The 14,090-nt window shown below is 48.3% G+C and overlaps 6 protein-coding genes across 6 annotated transcripts; 3 read left to right on the plus strand and 3 right to left on the minus strand.

The window, feature by feature from the left end:
- Nucleotides 1–1,784: 1,784 nt before the first annotated feature.
- N7446_002840 (S-methyl-5-thioribose-1-phosphate isomerase) lies at nt 1,785–2,992 on the minus strand (the record flags this gene model as incomplete). The annotated part of the gene is made up of 2 exons (XM_058511589.1): nt 1,785–2,409; nt 2,469–2,992. 2 exons carry the CDS (start codon nt 2,990–2,992, stop codon nt 1,785–1,787), a joined length of 1,149 nt encoding a protein of 382 aa, XP_058377125.1.
- A 737-nt stretch (nt 2,993–3,729) lies between these two features.
- On the minus strand, nt 3,730–4,071 carry N7446_002841 (U4/U6-U5 snRNP complex subunit LSM6; the record flags this gene model as incomplete). The annotated part of the gene is made up of 3 exons (XM_058511590.1): nt 3,730–3,752; nt 3,803–3,916; nt 3,966–4,071. The coding sequence occupies 3 exons, from the start codon at nt 4,069–4,071 to the stop codon at nt 3,730–3,732; spliced, it is 243 nt and encodes an 80-aa protein (XP_058377126.1).
- Nucleotides 4,072–4,461: 390 nt separating this feature from the next.
- On the plus strand, nt 4,462–5,625 carry N7446_002842 (small ubiquitin-related modifier domain-containing protein; the record flags this gene model as incomplete). The annotated part of the gene is made up of 1 exon (XM_058511591.1): nt 4,462–5,625. The coding sequence occupies one exon, from the start codon at nt 4,462–4,464 to the stop codon at nt 5,623–5,625; it is 1,164 nt and encodes a 387-aa protein (XP_058377127.1).
- A 251-nt stretch (nt 5,626–5,876) lies between these two features.
- On the plus strand, nt 5,877–6,360 carry N7446_002843 (RNA methylation protein TRM112; the record flags this gene model as incomplete). Its single annotated transcript, XM_058511592.1, has 3 exons — nt 5,877–6,062; nt 6,114–6,303; nt 6,356–6,360. The coding sequence occupies 3 exons, from the start codon at nt 5,877–5,879 to the stop codon at nt 6,358–6,360; spliced, it is 381 nt and encodes a 126-aa protein (XP_058377128.1).
- A 404-nt stretch (nt 6,361–6,764) lies between these two features.
- On the minus strand, nt 6,765–10,417 carry set1 (histone methyltransferase SET1; the record flags this gene model as incomplete). Its single annotated transcript, XM_058511593.1, has 2 exons — nt 6,765–6,868; nt 6,919–10,417. 2 exons carry the CDS (start codon nt 10,415–10,417, stop codon nt 6,765–6,767), a joined length of 3,603 nt encoding a protein of 1,200 aa, XP_058377129.1.
- A 1,330-nt stretch (nt 10,418–11,747) lies between these two features.
- Nucleotides 11,748–14,055, plus strand: gfa1 (glutamine--fructose-6-phosphate transaminase (isomerizing) GFA1; the record flags this gene model as incomplete). The annotated part of the gene is made up of 5 exons (XM_058511594.1): nt 11,748–11,752; nt 11,803–11,873; nt 11,927–12,158; nt 12,224–13,617; nt 13,673–14,055. 5 exons carry the CDS (start codon nt 11,748–11,750, stop codon nt 14,053–14,055), a joined length of 2,085 nt encoding a protein of 694 aa, XP_058377130.1.
- Between the last annotated feature and the right edge of the window lie 35 nt (nt 14,056–14,090).

The following is a 14,090-nucleotide window of genomic DNA, read 5'->3' on the forward strand; positions in this document are numbered from 1 at the left end:
ACTATCTTTTATATATTATTAAGCTATTTTTAATCATATAACTAAGCCTTTAAAGTCTTGAGATATAACTATATATCTAGTATTTAATCTTTATAATACTATTTTAATTATCTTATAAAAAGTTAATTGGCTCTAGTAGAAGCGAGTTTTACTAAAAGAAAATACTTAGATCTCTTATATCTAGCTAATTAAAGCCAAATAGATACTAATCAATAGATAATATCTAAGGATATATTTATATAATTTGTACTATACAAGCCTCTAATAATCGGTTCTAATTATTATTATTAGATATTTAGGATAAATTATAGCGGGATAAATATTAGAGCTCCTTCTAAAAAGCCCTGGTTCTTTGTTAAGAATATATCCTAGATACTCCAGGGGCTATAACTCTTACTCTATAGTAAGGCTAGGCTTAAGACTAAATAAGATATTAAGTAAATATAAGTTATAGGTAAGGTAGACCTAATTAGTAATAATAGGGAGCTAGTCAATACTATTTGTCTAATGATCCAGTAAAGATAATAATAATAATATCCCTACTGCTAGAGAGTAGTACCTATCCATAAGTACAAGGTGAAAGCGGAAAAGTAGGGGGGATAATATATAAGACTTACTAGTAGACTATAGTATATAACATAATTAGAGATAAAGGATATAATAGTAATACTTAAATTTATAGCTCGAAAATATATAAGTTATTATAAAGCTATAAAATCTTAGTATATTTATAATGTTTGTTACCCAATTAGGTACCTAGCGGCATAGGTCACCTAGTATAATATAAAATATATCTTAGGTCCGAGGTTAGGTCGTAGAGAAATATGGTCTCGCCGCGGTAGTGTTTTTTCTCATACGATTAAAGAGTACCTACGCTGCTTAATAGTATTGATTAGAATACTATTTTTCAATAAGATAACGCGCCGGTACACAACTATATATATCGTGCGGGATGCTCTTAATAAGGTTGATTGTGAAATCATGGAACGGCTCCCCATTCGCCTGATTTAAATCCAATTACGAACCTATAGGCGATACTAAAAGCCAAAATATTGAAGCGTCACCCTAAGCTTATGCACCTACCAAATTCTGCATACACGCTAAAGCTGCTACTTAAAGCTATGTAGGAAGCATCGGATGCCCTAGATATTGAGATCTTTAAACATATATCGGAGACCATGCCACATAGGGTGGCTGATGTTATTAAATATGAAGGCTGATATACTAGCTATTGAATTTGGAAATTGAAGTTCCGAGGTTTCTGCCTGGCAGTATTAAAAGTGGGTCCTAGTCCGAAGTATCAGAGGTCAAACTGTATCTCCTCAGTCCACAATTGCTTCAAGTATTTCACACCCTACGCACCCGCCACTACGTACTGCCAAGTAACCAACCATGTCGGGACCAAATACAGACTTCGATATTTCACAGGTGAGATTGCTTAAATACGTCTCATCCCTCGAAGCCCTGGTGACAACTTTCTCCTGCCTCACCGCGCCCTCAACTAGGACCTACGCCCAAGCACTACACATATCGCTAACCCTACAATATAGGCGCTCGCTGATCTCGCCAAGTATGTTAATCTGCCTGGTTGATATTGGTTTTATTGTTTACCATCTTATATCTTGCAGGGGTGAAATGACCGCGTCTGCATTGGAAAATAACCTCAGCGCAATTGAAAGCAAGGTTGATGAGCTCCTGGCAGTTTTCGAGAGACAGAGTGCTGCCCTTGAAACTACCGCGGAGACTCGGCATATCGAAAAAAACATTTCAGGCACTGGCCAGGATCAAATGGAGCAATCAAATAGTCCACCCAAATGATACTGACCATCGGGATGTTTCTCTACAACACCGACCTCCGTGATAATGCCATCGATCAGACTCGACGGAGTAATGTCAAATGCAGGGTTCCAGACGTTGATCCCCGGCGCAGCAATTTGTATAGTCTCGATCGCAGTCTGGTCAGCTGCGCCAGCTCCCCCACGGGGACCTTTGATGCTTGTCACCTCGGAAGCTGGACGCTGCTCAATGATGATATCCTGTCCTGATCCCGTGGCCAAGTCAATGGTCGTGCGTGGTGCTGCAACCAGAAACTTGACACCGTGATGCCTTGCCAAGACAGCCAGGGCATATGTACCTATTTTGTTGGCAGTATCCCCATTGGCTGCTACCCTGTCAGCTCCTACCACAATCGCATTAACACCCAAGCGGGTATCAGCAAGCAACGCGGCCGCCATGGAATCCGTGATGAGCGTAGCTGGGATATTGTCATGGACCAGTTCAAACGCCGTCAGGCGAGATCCTTGGTTGTAGGGTCTGGTTTCTGTGCAATAGGCATGGCGTAGGATATTCTTCGAAGCCAGCGAGCGAACCACACCGAGGGCTGTGCCATACCCAGAAGTGGCGAGAGATCTGACATGATTCAGCGTTAGCCTCAGTATACCGCAGATAAAATATTATATTGGTCCTACCCAGTGTTGCAGTGAGTCAGAACCGCAAGTCCTGAATCACCCGGCTTAATGGCGTTGGCAGCAATCCATTCTGCACCGTTGTGCCCAATCCTTTGGTTATCCTCCAGATCCTTTCCCAACATATCCTCCGCCGCCTGGATGAACGCTGCCGCAACGTCATGGCCATGAGAACCTGCCACCTTGGCGCAATTTGTCACCACGATCTCCAGCTTGCAAGCAGCGTCGCTGAGATTGACAGCAGTCGGCCGACTCGTCACCAGATAAGCAAGTTTGTCACGGATAAAGTGGCATACATCCTCCGGCAGCTTGGAAAGCTGGTCGGTCTTAATAGCAGAGGTCAACTCCGAGGCGAGTGCAAGCATTGCCACTATGGCAATAGCCGGTGCCCCGCGGACTTTCATATCTTTGATAGCGTGCCATCCATCTTCGGCAGTCTGGATGGGGATATACTTTTGAACAAATGGGAGCTGCAATTGGTCCAGAATTTCAAGGTCACCCTTGTTGTACTTGATTGCTTGTAACATTTCGGCGGTCAAAAGCTTCGGGGGTGGACAGCTGGACAGGTAGAAGACCGAAAAAAAAAAGAGTTGAGAGGCTTACTTAACCCATCCCGCCCCCAATATATTTATACTCATACACAACGGTGCGCTGTTGTGTTAAGTGCAGAGAAAATAATTCATTTTCGATACATATATGATTCTCGACTTTAATCTTTTTGACCTCACCGTGATACACCCACAGTATAGGCGATCAGATCAATGTGGAACACCAGAGAGAGACCAATAGACTGCGGAATGATAAATTCATTCTGATAGCTCACTATTGGGTCCTGCAGTCAATCATAACCCAAAATCCATGCATATTCTCCCTAGGGCCAGGGCTAGCAAGTGAAAGAGCATGATATTCCCATGCCAAGGGTGTCGTGCATACAGTGGGGTATCTGCCCCGGGGTCTGTTGGGATGATATCGAATCCCAAGATGACATAGGTCAAGATATGAGCCGTACATCACGAAAGACAAGGTCGGCACATGCGTGTTGCCCAAAAAAAAAGGAAAAAGAGGAGAGAAAAAAATGGAATTAGCCCCGGCCTTTTTGGTCGTGATTCCAAAGCACACCCGAACTTGTATTTTTGGTTTTTAAAGCCAGCGAACCAGAAATCGGGATATCCCTTGATCTAACGCAGAACGTCCATAAGAATCACGCGTGACACATAATGTGTGTGCTTAGACCGAAAGCGCCGAGAATCAAATTGGAACTAGATCAACTCGAAGAGATGTAGAGTACTAGAGTACCGTAAGCCTTTGATCACACCAAACGGGGAAAATTGACAAACCATTGTTTCCGCGCACGAATGCATCGCCGTAGTTTCGTCGTAGGTGTCCATTCACGTATTCCTCCGTTTTTTCGAGAGCGATATTCATATAGCCGTCGACCGACTGGAGTTCACCTGCATATGGATTAGTGTATGAAGTCAAGAACCGCCAACATCATTATACCTTTGTACACCACCCCGGAGTTAAGCTTGACAATCACAGGCGCGCCAATAATCTCGCTGAGAAAGGCGGAGGGGTCTTTCCCTTCGGAGGATGGGCCGTTCTCCATGATTGGCACTGTTCAACCACTTGCTTGGAATAAAGTCTGCGAAGATATTGGATGTTAGCCAAATCGAAAATAAGAGATCTAATCAAGACTTACCAAGCCGTGATGTTTTTGGCAAGTGATGTGGAGGATCGGAAGTGAGACACCTGGAAGGCGGTGAGGCGATCAATTGCGTGTCAGCGGAGATGGTGTACAGTTCCCGAGGTCACTTCTCCAAGAGCTTTCTTATGTGATTCATGCTCAACACTGAGTTCGTTGGGTTCTCGGAAGGCTCATTTCTTGCTGTTACTAACTGTCACCGATCATGATTACAGCCATCGGGCTCATTTGATTCATCTGGCGACCCCATATCTGACTGAATTAAACCCTCACTCTACATACTCTCAGATCACGATGCGCCCCCTTTTTAAGAAACCGTCATGGGCAGCGAAAGAAACCGAAGGAAATGGCATGGAATTCTACCGTCGCTCAGAGCAAACCTATTCTGATATTGTTGCTGCGACACGAGAAGCCCACCGAAAGCCGAAAACACCGGAACTCACACCTGTTGATGATGAGTTTGCTGACAATACCGGACGAAGCAAGCGGCGCCGGCTCTCTCAAGAAACGAGAGAAGAGAGCATGGATGCTGGTCCGACTATAGCCATGTCCCCCGGAACTGATGGCGAGAAAAGCGTGCCAACGGAAGCGCAACAGCTTAAATATTCTCCGTCGAACCACAACAACTATGGAGTAGGACTGGGAAAGGAACTATCCAATGAAGGAAATGCGCATTTTCGCCCAGACGGAGAGTGCGAAACCGTCTCATCGCCACCAGTAAATGGCCGCGATATCACCCCAACTTCAGAAACCCGCTCGTGTGAGTCCTCCAAGAAAGTCAATTATCCGGGAGAAAAAGCTACCCAGTCTGTCCAACCACCGAACCCGCCGGATGATCCGGTCGTCCAGGTCTTGATCTCATCCGAAATCACCAACACGAAGCCATTACTGGTCCACCGAAAAATGTCTCAGGGGTTGAGAGAAGTGCGTCTGGCATGGTGCAATCGCCAAAACTTCGATCCGGAAATTCAATCATCGATCTATCTGACCTGGAAGGGCCGCCGCGTATTCGACGTGACGACCTGTAGGAGCCTTGGAGTACACGCTGGAAGAAACCATTTGTCCTCAAGCATGGACGAAGACCTTATTCCGGGCTACCCAGAGCTGCGCATACATATGGAGGCGGTTGCCGATCGGCCTCTACCAGTCAGCCGCCCAAGCCCTTCGCCCGACCACGGCAAGATCCCTTCTGCGTCACAAACACCAGAAAATGACAAGGATGTACCGATGAAACTTGTTTTGAGAAGCCCCGGACTGGATGATTTCAAAATCAAAGCAAGGGCAAAAACCCCAATTTCGCGACTCATCTCTGCTTTTCGAAACAAACAGAATATCTCCATGGACCAAACGATCTCCCTCCAATTTGATGGAGACAAATTGAAACCCGATGATTGCCTTGGCGATTATGACATTGATGATCTAGATTTGGTGGATGTCCAGATCACAAAATGCGCCTAATTACCCTGCAAAGAACAGAAATCAAACCACACCCCAGCACATCAAGCAATGCATATTCAGTCAAGTCGTACTTCGTAGCTCTGTAGCTCTGTAGGATATCCGTATCGTTATCGATCACATGATATCAGATAAGCCGTGGGGCCTCGTCCATTTTTTTTGGCGTTTCTCTAGACTCGCCCTCTCTAGTTTCCAGACATCTTTTTAAATTTGCGAGATATCGGCAATCCCCTTCACGCCCCCAAGCGAATACCATGAAAGTAATCACTGCCAATTTCGTGACATGCGCCGTCAAGGAGTGCAAGACATCACCAGCATCCTATCCATTACATTTCCACGATGCAGAGCTGGAGCAACAGGAACAGGAATTCCAGCCAGAGTTCATTCGCAATATTGTTCCTCGGATTGACTGGGACGCCTTGCGGACCACCGCCAATGAGGTAGCCATGCCTCCGTAATTTCAACGTACACAGGCTGACCTTGCAATTTAGTTGGGATTCCCGAGTCTCCCAGAGTCGAAACCAGAGGGCGAGGCACTCGACGATGAACAGACACTGAAAGATCTGCATAGACTGTTACTCGAAACGCAAGTCTCAGAAGGGAAATTAGTCTGTGGGAACTGCGGTCATGAATATATGATCAAGGAAGGAATCGCAAACTTCCTTCTCCCGAGCCACCTAGGTGAGAGGGTTTAATAGTTTGGGATTGTGAACAGCTTGCTAATGTTCTTTAGTCTAAACAATGCATGCGACTATCATTAAAAAAGTTACCCTAACATATCGATACCCCCAAGCTGGGAGCCAGCTGCTTGGAAGCAATCTCCTTCCTCTTTCCTAGGACCATGCGCGGTGCTATCAAGGGCGAGGGACACCCGAGTTGAGTTTTGAATGATGTGCACACTGAATTATTCCTTGCTTTTCTACCGTAGAGAACTCTAGGTATGCATAAGGAAAAGCTGGCAAAAATCTTTTAGAATTGGTGTATTGTACAAGAGAGCTGTAGCTCATGAAATCACGATTGCCCATTGATGCAGACCTCAATGCTCCCCACCTTTTTTTAAAAAAAACGCCAGTCCATTTCAACGCCACCCGGTAGATAGGGTTCAAGAACCCCAAAGACTTTGCTAGATGGTGACAGAGTGCCTAGTTCAAGAATCCCTTGCAGCCTGTTGAACCACAGAGACAGGGAATGCGGTCATCGCTGTCCCATTCTCTTTCGAATTTGTAATCGTAGGTGAGCTCCTCATCTGTTGTATATCAGCAATTGCACCTGCTCGCTTTTAGTTGTTCAACTGACCTCTTTCGATGTCCCTGAGCGCATATATCACAATTCGTTTACTGCCGTCTACTTTGATGATTTTCGCAGTGCAGTTTGGTGTACAGCTGTGGTTGATGAAACGTGCAATTCCTCCTCTCTTGGTGGCATCAATCACGGTGTTCTCATCAATACGGAAGAGGTAGCTGCTGCCAATACCACTTTTCAAGTATCGCCTTTCTCTCATATCGGCGACTTGTTGACGTACTTTTTCGCCGACGTACTCGATGATCATGTCGTTAGCAGTGATATTCTCTTCGGCATACAAGCCCCAATTGTGAATCGCAGAGCGAGCGAAACGGACGGGCTTCTTGCGTTTTTTGAGCTGGTTGAAACGAAGAACATCTCCTTCGCCACTTGAAGTGGGAAGAGCTTGCTTTTGCGCATTGATGTCTGCAATGAGTCGACGATTATTGACTCGTGTCGACCGTGACGTCGATTTGGATATGGTTTTGGCGGCAGCGATTCTGGCAGCTTCTGCTGCTGCTGCCTGGGGATCTGCTTTGGCGTTGGCTTCGCGCTCTTCTCGAGCCTTTTGGACTTTGATACGGTGAGGCAGGTATTTGGACTTTTCTGCCTCAAGAATCCTCTTTCGCCCTTCTGTCCGAGCAGCCCCGGAAAGGTTTGGAACGTAATAGCCAGAAATACTAATGGCATCTTGTGTAGTCCCGGGTTCCAGGCCGTTGAGGGTCTTGATCTCCTTTTGTTTCCAACCCCACGCGGCGAGGTTTCCAATACTAGATTCCGATTGATCCAGTAGAATCTCCCGCAGGAACCGCAAATCTTCATCGTCCTTCACCAGATGCTGCCAGCCATCCAAATCGAGAACGATATTTTCATCATCTTCAACTGTTGCACGGGGCTCATCCCTAGACACGCCCCATTCAATCTCTGTCTTTGGTTTGTTGATAGATTCCAATTTGTATGCTTCGCTGACAGACAGGTCATCGCGCTCGAAGTCCTTGCTCGGAATGTGTTCGATGATTTGATCTTTGGGTTCATTGGCGATGATTTTGCCGTCAACCGCCGTGAGATCGTCACCAACAGTGGCCGATGTCTCCGGATCGATGTCCGTATGTTTGTACCCATGTTTATCTGAGTCAATTCCGAATAGCTCATCATCCTGTCGCTGCCTCTTGCGTGCGTCGTTTTCCCCAGTCAACCGTTTTCTCTTGCGAGACCGAGGGGACAAGTCATCCAGATCATTGGGGAGACTCTCAAGATCATTTTTGGCAGCTGGTGCGACGTGGTCTTCGCTTCCTTGCAATGATCTCAAATCGTCCGACTGGTAATCGTTGTCTTGTTCAAACTCCGATGATGCACAGCTTGCGCGGCTAGGTGGTCGACTGTCTCGTTCATCAACATCCCTAGCAACAGGAGTGCGCTGATCGTCATCCGAGTCCTCATCATCATGTAATTGCTGTAAGCGATGATACAAGGGTCGGACTTCTTTCTTTCTTAATGGTTGTCTTCGTCGTTCGTCCAAGAAGGCAGCACCGACACGGTCAAGACCATGAGCTTTCCGAATCCGAGGAAGAGCAAGAACATTAAGACCTGATGATGACCGGAGAGGGTCTCGTCCACCAGAAAGTTCAGGTCGAGAGTCAGGGGTGCCAATAGCACTGTCAATCCGGAAAACGGACCGTTTGGTACCTTCGGGTTCCGGAATACCCAGCTTCTCCCTTTTAGGCGCATGCCTGCTCGGTTCCAGATAGTCATATAGAGCCGGGGCGGCTATGCGTGACTTGACGTCCTCGAGAAGCTTGTCCCTTAGATCGCGGATAATGATAGACAGCACTTCCCGACATGGGTCCAAGAAGATTGCTCGCTGCTTTTTCTCTTCCTCGATATCCAAATCGGCTTCTTTCCTTGCCCTTTCTTTTTCCGCCTTGTCTCGCCGATCAGCTCGCAGACGTTCGGGGCTCGGACTTCGCTCGTAGTTAGGATTCCCGTAAGGTTGGCTCTCCATGTTCATGATATATGTAAACAAGGGCTGCATGTGACACTGTCGGTGGCATCGCTCCGTTTCCTCTTCACCCCGCCGTGAGTTCTCAAAGATAATATAATAACCGGTTTTGTCACAACGAATGTGCTTGTAGCCAAAGAGTCTGAGCCTCTTTCTCAAGTGCGGAACCGTTGTGCTGAGAACTGGGACATAGCAGTGGGCAATGAAGATATATGGATCGCGCTTGATCTGACTCAATATGGCAGTCTCCTCTACTAGGGACTGTACGACGGGGGATCGAACACCGGCCCTGGGTCCTTCTGGAATGACGACCCCGGGGCGCATCGAGGACCGGCCTGAAGGGCCCTTGGGTGCGGTGGGTGGCGGCTCGCTTTTCTTCATCTGAGTATCCTGTCTCGGTTCGCCGGCAGCCTGACTGTTACTTTTAGAGGCCGATCTTTGAGATTCGACCGCCTTGGCGGCCATCCTGTCCGAGATTTTGCCATCACGATCCAGTTCAACCCTGATCCTGCGTGTTCCAATTCGTTGTTCCTTTTTGCATTCGAGATATGCACGCCTTGCGGCGTTGGATGCTGAAACGGGGCCACCTCCCCGGGATGAGGCGCTATCCTTGTACTTGATGGAGCAGATCCCGAGAAACCGGCCAGTGATCGGATCTGTGCGATTTTTGATCTCAGCAACGTCTCCAAAGCTCGAGAAAAGCGCACTGATCGGAGCAATTGGGGTCAAAGGGTCGAATCCGGTGGCCACCACCTGGACCGGTGGCCCTGGGCCTATGCTCGCCGCATCGTGTGACCATGGTTTTAAAGTGTAAGGCGCAGGGCGGTACTTTGTCTTTTGCTTGCAGCTGGATCCACGGGTATAGTTGGCGATTGTGAGGCGCGGGTCCGGAGGACAATCACCTGGCGCGTAGACGATATCGACGTATTCGGCCTTTTTGCGTTTCTCTTTGGAGGACGTTCGCTTATCCAGATCGGGATCGTACACGGCCTTGCAGCCTCGCACGCGATGTTCATGCCGTGTCTGTGACTTGGGGGTGGGAGGAGTGTGGATGGGAGTGATGGAAGGTTTGAAGTATTCAGGATTTGGCCGTGAAGAAGTGCCTGTGAAAGTTTTATCTGCCACCTTGGACTGCGATGGACTAGTTACTTTGCAGGGAGGTGATGACTCGGTGTTGGTGAGCGGCGTCAAGGTGTCGATTTGTGATGGGAGCGAATTCGTCATAGGCGCCGCAGGTAGCTCAGCCCCATCCGACCCATTCGCATTAGCGGAAATGATCAATCCAACTCCGTTGAGGGATGAAGGATTGCGAGCTCCCCTCTTATCTTCCGAGGTCTCGACGGTCGCAGATGCGCTTGAGCCCGCGGCCCCCAGACAACCGGGGATCTCTTCGGAAACCTCTTCGCCCTCGACATGTTTGATTCGTCGTTCCTGCGAAGTTTTGAAGCGCTTCTGTTGAAGAACCGACGGGGCGGTTGGGAAGAAGTCTGCAAAGCCGGCGGAGGCGCGTGACATGATGAGAGGTTGGCTATACGCCAGAAACCGTGGCGCAGTCAAAAGGCAGCATCCTCGACAGTGGTGTACTGGCTAGTGCGAATACATGCGACCGAGAAAGTCCCGGCGCAGCAGAAAATTGGGAGGAAGGGATTATAAAGGAGTAGAGTTCAGAGATGAACTGGGGTGCAAACAAAACGTTTAGAAGAAGTGAAAACAAGCTAGAGAGCAAAATGGCGAGAAGAGAAAGGATGGAGAGATTGGAAACCCTAAACTGCAATCGCAAGTTGAGGTTTGCGGAGAGCCTGACGCGATTCAAGAGTTTGCAGGAGGCTAAGACGCGATCGAGCGGAAGAAAGTGGAATGGTGGGGACGGCGGGACTTGAGAGCAACTTCACCAAGGGATAGCCAGAGGCGAGAGATTGCAAGATTTGAAGGATTTGGAGCTTCGTGTAGAAGCCCAATAGCGAAAGATGCCAGAGATACCATAGACACCAGATTGAAGTTCCGTGCTTCTGCGGTTTTTTTACCTATACGAGAGTGACCTCACCGTGACCTGATAAACCACCGTATCGACGCCTGTTGGACAAGTACCACAGAAGTACTCCCGTAATATATGATCAGACAGATATACAAGGAATAATGAATCTAGCCAGATCTCCGCTATTTAAGATGGGCAGAATATTCCGTATATAGGTATTGGAATTAGAGGGACATGTCCAGTACAAGGATTCTGGCCTCAGGCTGCAAGGCTGCCAGGCTCCAAGGCTCCAAGGCTGCAGACGGTGGAGTTCACCAATAAATAGACTATGTTCCCCTGAGTGTCGGCAAAAATAGCAACTGCAGCGTGGAACGACTACCGAACCCTTCCAAGGTTCCCGACCCAAGGAATGTGCCGTATATAATTTTAGATCCCTAGGCCAAAAACAAACAAGCTCACATTTTCTTACTTGGACTTCGCCTCTGTGGCAATTAGCGTGAGAGTTAAGAAGAGCCAGAATCCAACCAGAGGATGCCCAATGATATAGATTCCTGGTCAGGCCAATCCGAAACAAGGCCAGATCAATAGAGATGACACGTTAACATATTAACATATATATAAATATATTTACAGTATTTTATATTATATTTTTATATATATTTATATAAATGTGGGTATGTTTTGCCAAGTGAGACATCGGATTCCCCTAGAAACGTTGGTCCGAGCACTCCGCTTAGCTTGAAAGAGCTAATAATAATCGCCCCTCCCCTTCCTATTTTCCCCCTCTATAAATACGAAACCTACCTTCCTTGCTTCTCTCTACTTTCATCCCTCCCCTCCTCCTCCTCTTCTTAATTCATTCTCTTCATCATGTGGTATGTTGTTATTCTCGTCCTGTACAATCTGTTCACTCACTGTTTGTTAGTGGAATCTTTGGCTACATCAACTACCTCGTGGAGAAGGACCGCAAGTTCATCATTGATACCCTGCTTAATGGTAAGTGTTGATCCTTCTATTTCTCTATCCACCCCACTCATCATCGATTGCAGGTCTCTCACGATTGGAGTACCGTGGCTATGACTCGGCCGGTATGGCTGTGGATGGCAACAAGAAGAATGAAGTCTGTGCCTTCAAGGAAGTTGGCAAGGTTGCCAAGTTGAAGGAACTCATCGAGCAGAGCGAATACGACATGACCAAGACCTTCGAGTCTCATGCTGGTATCTCTCACACCCGTTGGGCCACTCACGGAACCCCCTCTCGTCAAAACTGCCACCCCCACCGGTAAGCGTTGCAACGTGAACATCATTATATCCTCGAAATGACGCTAATTGCTCCTTGTGGAATAGGTCCGATCCTACTTGGGAGTTCTCCGTCGTCCACAACGGTATCATCACCAACTATAAGGAATTGAAGGCCTTGCTTGAGAGCAAGGGTTTCCGCTTCGAGACCGAGACCGATACTGAGTGCATTGCCAAGCTTGCAAAGTACCTCTATGACCAACATCCCGACATTGAATTCACAGTCTTGGCCAAGGCCGTCATCAAGGAACTTGAAGGTGCCTTTGGTCTGCTGCTCAAGTCGGTGCACTACCCCCACGAGGTCATTGCAGCCCGCAAGGGTTCACCCCTGGTGATCGGTGTGAAGACATCCAAGAAGATGAAGGTTGATTTCGTTGATGTTGAGTTTTCGGAAGATGGTGCCCTTTCCGCGGAGCAGGCCTCCCAGAATGTGGCTGCTAAGAAGTCCGCCACGAGCCTCCTTGCCCCTCCCGACAAGTCACTCCTGCACCGCTCTCAGTCGCGAGCTTTCTTGTCGGACGACGGCATCCCCCAACCGGCAGAGTTCTTCTTGTCGTCTGACCCATCTGCCATTGTGGAGCACACCAAGAAGGTGCTCTACCTCGAGGATGATGACATTGCCCACATCCATGAGGGTCAGCTCAACATTCACCGTCTGACCAAGGATGATGGCACCTCCAACGTTCGTGCCATCCAGACCATCGAGCTCGAGCTCCAGGAGATCATGAAGGGCAAGTTCGACCACTTCATGCAGAAGGAGATTTTCGAGCAGCCTGAGTCCGTTGTCAACACCATGAGAGGTCGTCTGGACGTGGCCAACAAGAAGGTCACCCTGGGTGGTCTCCGCCAATACATCTCCACCATCCGTCGCTGCCGCCGCATCATCTTCATCGCTTGCGGTACCAGCTACCACTCGTGCATGGCGGTGCGTGGTATCTTTGAGGAGCTCACAGAGATCCCTATCGCAGTCGAACTCGCCTCCGATTTCCTCGATCGCCAGGCCCCAGTTTTCCGTGACGATACCTGTGTGTTTGTCTCCCAGTCAGGAGAGACGGCCGACTCGCTGATGGCTCTTCGCTACTGCCTGGAGCGTGGCGCTCTGACTGTTGGTGTTGTCAACGTTGTCGGTTCTTCCATTTCCCTCCTTACTCACTGCGGTGTGCACATCAACGCTGGCCCTGAGATTGGTGTGGCATCTACCAAAGCCTACACTTCTCAGTTTGTGGCCATGGTCATGTTTGCTTTGTCATTGAGTGAAGACCGTGCTTCTAAGCAAAAGAGACGTGAGGAGATTATGGAGGGCCTTGGAAAGGTCTCTGAGCAGTTCAAGGAGATCTTGAAGTTGAACGATACCATCAAGGACATGTGCGCCAACCAATTCAAGAACCAGAAGAGTTTGCTCCTGTTGGGCCGTGGTGCTCAGTTCCCTACCGCCCTTGAAGGTCAGTGTCCCGCCCCCTTGATGCTTGTCTGATTTTTGCTAACAAATGATTTCAGGTGCCCTCAAAATTAAGGAGATCTCATACCTCCACTGTGAGGCCGTCATGTCGGGTGAATTGAAGCACGGTGTCCTGGCTCTTGTGGATGAGAACCTTCCCATCATTATGATTCTCACTCGTGACAACCTCTTCACCAAGTCCCTGAACGCTTATCAGCAGGTCATTGCTCGTGGTGGTCGCCCCATTGTGATTTGCAACCACGACGACCCCGAGTTCTCGGCTGCGCAGACCGAGAAGATCGATGTGCCCAAGACTGTGGACTGTCTCCAGGGCCTGCTGAATGTCATCCCATTGCAGCTGATCTCCTATTGGCTTGCTGTTGGCGAGGGTCTGAATGTCGATTTCCCTCGTAACCTGGCCAAGTCGGTCACAGTCGAGTAAACATTTTGCTATTGGCGAGGTTAGACGATTATCAT

Source organism: Penicillium canescens (assembly GCF_028828765.1).
Source record: "Penicillium canescens strain IBT 15451 chromosome Unknown utg000002l_segment0_segment0, whole genome shotgun sequence".
NCBI classification, from domain to species: Eukaryota; Fungi; Ascomycota; class Eurotiomycetes; order Eurotiales; family Aspergillaceae; genus Penicillium; species Penicillium canescens.